Source organism: Alosa pseudoharengus, unplaced genomic scaffold (assembly GCF_046254945.1).
Source record: "Alosa pseudoharengus isolate Yale_2024_CS ecotype anadromous, Long Island Sound unplaced genomic scaffold, YU_APseudo_1.1 YU_APseudo_1.1_scf_13, whole genome shotgun sequence".
NCBI classification, from domain to species: domain Eukaryota; kingdom Metazoa; phylum Chordata; class Actinopteri; order Clupeiformes; family Clupeidae; genus Alosa; species Alosa pseudoharengus.
This window is the reverse complement of record NW_027468598.1, coordinates 34,829,877-34,832,376: the sequence shown is the minus strand read 5'-3', so window position 1 is coordinate 34,832,376 and position 2,500 is coordinate 34,829,877. Positions and strand designations below refer to the sequence as shown.

At 45.9% G+C, this 2,500-nt stretch overlaps 1 protein-coding gene across 1 annotated transcript in view; it reads right to left on the bottom strand.

Annotated features, from left to right (window-relative positions):
* atp1b3b (ATPase Na+/K+ transporting subunit beta 3b) overlaps nucleotides 1-2,500 on the bottom strand; it is a 42,353-nt gene that overhangs the window by 39,657 nt on the left and 196 nt on the right. The window contains exon 1 of the mRNA XM_076282922.1: nucleotides 2,438-2,500. This exon is cut by the window's right edge and continues 196 nt beyond it. Coding sequence (XP_076139037.1) covers nucleotides 2,438-2,500 — 63 coding nt within the window. The remainder of the gene's footprint in view (nucleotides 1-2,437) is intronic.

Genomic DNA, 2,500 nt, shown 5'->3' with positions numbered 1-2,500 from the left:
ACAATTAAGTCCAGCCCAATCCTTTTATCTCTTCAACAGCAACCTCCTCTCTCTGTCTCTCACTCTCACCTAACAGGCCTGTGGGAGTCCCTAAGCGCTCCTGGGATGTGGACAGCACAGACACTTGTTTTTTCTTTCTTTCTTTTTTTTCTTCTCTGTCTTTTCCATTAGTCTACCACGAGCAGGCCCTCGGTGGGACTGGATGGGCAGTTTTTTGCTGAGCCAGTCGAAAGCCACCACACAGTGGGAACAGGAGTACAATCGCGGAGCCACGGCTATCAGCACTGGCATATGACGCATAGCCAATGCAGCATATGGTATAGCCTAGTCGTCAACACAGGGCTAGCCAGCAGATTCGAGTGCAGAACTGCTGTCTGACAGCAGCCATGCTTGGCTTCAACATCCACAGGTTCTGTACAACAACCAGTGCAGTTAAAGCATGTTTCTGCCACATATCCCTGTCATGTCAGATGCCAAGGGAGTTGTCTGCTGAGGAACATGCAAAATGTATTTTGCTGCATCATCATTCAATTATCAGTCAGTGGAGGATTCGCTCCCTGTAAAGATACTTTCGAAAAGCTGCAAACGGACTCTATGGCGGCGACGGGATCGGTGCCTCTCCTCACTGTCATTACTCCGCCTCTTTGCACCGGTGAGGAGGACCGGTTTGACCTTGGGATGAGGGGGAGGAACAGAGACAGGAAGAGAGGAGTTTGCTACACCGCCCGCACCGCGTTTCCAAGGCTCAATCTGCTGAACGCGCAGAAAGGAAACCCGAGCACATCCTTATAGCCATTTCACGTAACCAGGCAACATCTGTGTGGCTTGATTCGTGATTTTTGCGACAATGGCCGAAATAGCCCCCTGATACTGCCATTTTAGAAAAGCTGTCTATCCTAGGCTACAACAACCAACCGTATACCGATGCTGGCAAATCTGAGGTAGAAGGCAATGCTATGTGGAGAGGGGGTGGATGCAGTAAAAACGGCGATGGGAGACTTCCTTTCCCAAGGATCGATCTGAGTAAGGACAACTCATAGACTGTATATAGAACACTGCTGAATGCAGCCACACTGTCCAGTTCTATATATACAGTCTAAGGGACAACTGAAAATCAACACGGCATTTCCCCCTCCCGAGGAGCAGAGCTGCGGCGGCAGCGGTAGCACACCACCGCACATCATACATTTCAAATGAATCTAGAGCAGCTACGTCACAGCCATTGGGGATGACTGACAGTGTACAAAAATGGACAGAGAAAGTCCACTGTGTGTTAAGTTAGTAGCCTATGCCAATGTTAGGAGGCAATGCCGCACGGCTATGTCCCCATTCACTGTAACGTTACGGCTAATCTCGAGGTGTCACCCTCCAAGCATTTGTGAGCGACAACCTAATCTACCGACACGCCGAGGATAGCGAATAACGGTTTCTTTGAACAGAATTAAACCTCGATCTCTTGATTCTCGCGAAGACGAATGAACTTGTCGAATCTTCTACCAAATCTCGCCCGACCCGTATAATTAAATCAACTGCATTGACTATCAATAAATATGGCCCTTTGATGATCAAAGAGGTGGTAATGCACGGCACGGGGCCCTCGAGCCTCGTGCAGCAACGAGTATTAAGATGGAACTGGGGGAACGCGACTTCATGTTGTTACAACGTTACAGCTATGTTAAAAAAATCTCCATTATTACCCGTTTTTCGCTGACTACCGCTGGAAACATATATCCTACGGCACCCTCATATTTCAGACTCGTTGTGGCTGAAATACATTTATTCTTTAGTTCCATTCTATTTATTTTGACTGGCCATGATAGCTTACACGCTGTAGATCAAAGCAGGCTAAATATGGCCTGTTATTACTGTGTTGGATTATTTCACTAATCGGTTTACCGTTAGTCTGTTCGGTCCACCAGTTAGATGGCTAATAACACAAATCGATCTGGTAAGATTTTAGTGATTGGATCGGCAAGCCTACAAACTCAGGTATTCTCCCAATAAATAAATTGCAAACTACAACGGCTACTCATGGCGTTATATGTGATGCTATCGCAATTTCTTGACAGTTAACGCTACCATACAAATACAATCATAGTAGCCTACTATACATAGTGAATCGATGTAGTCTTGTTGCTATAATCTTGCTAGCTTCCCCCCTCCAATTGCCACAAGCACGCATACAACGCCGTGCGTATTTTCTCGGATTGATGGGCAAAAAGACGTAGTGCATTATGCCGCATGTTATTGAAACAGATATTTGCCACGCAACTGTAATTCACCGAGTTCATTAATGAAAAACGGTCGCAAATAATACAGTTATGCATTCATAAGCCATTGTTTTTTTCTAGAGCAGTAAACCATTAGGCTGCTAATTATACATTAAGCTACATTTGAAGCTTTAAGTATCATACACTTCTTTGAACCGGCTTCTTACCCCAACTGCTGGCGGTTCGTCCAATGAACTCTCCTGTGCGTGGATTGTAGATAGAGTCTTTCC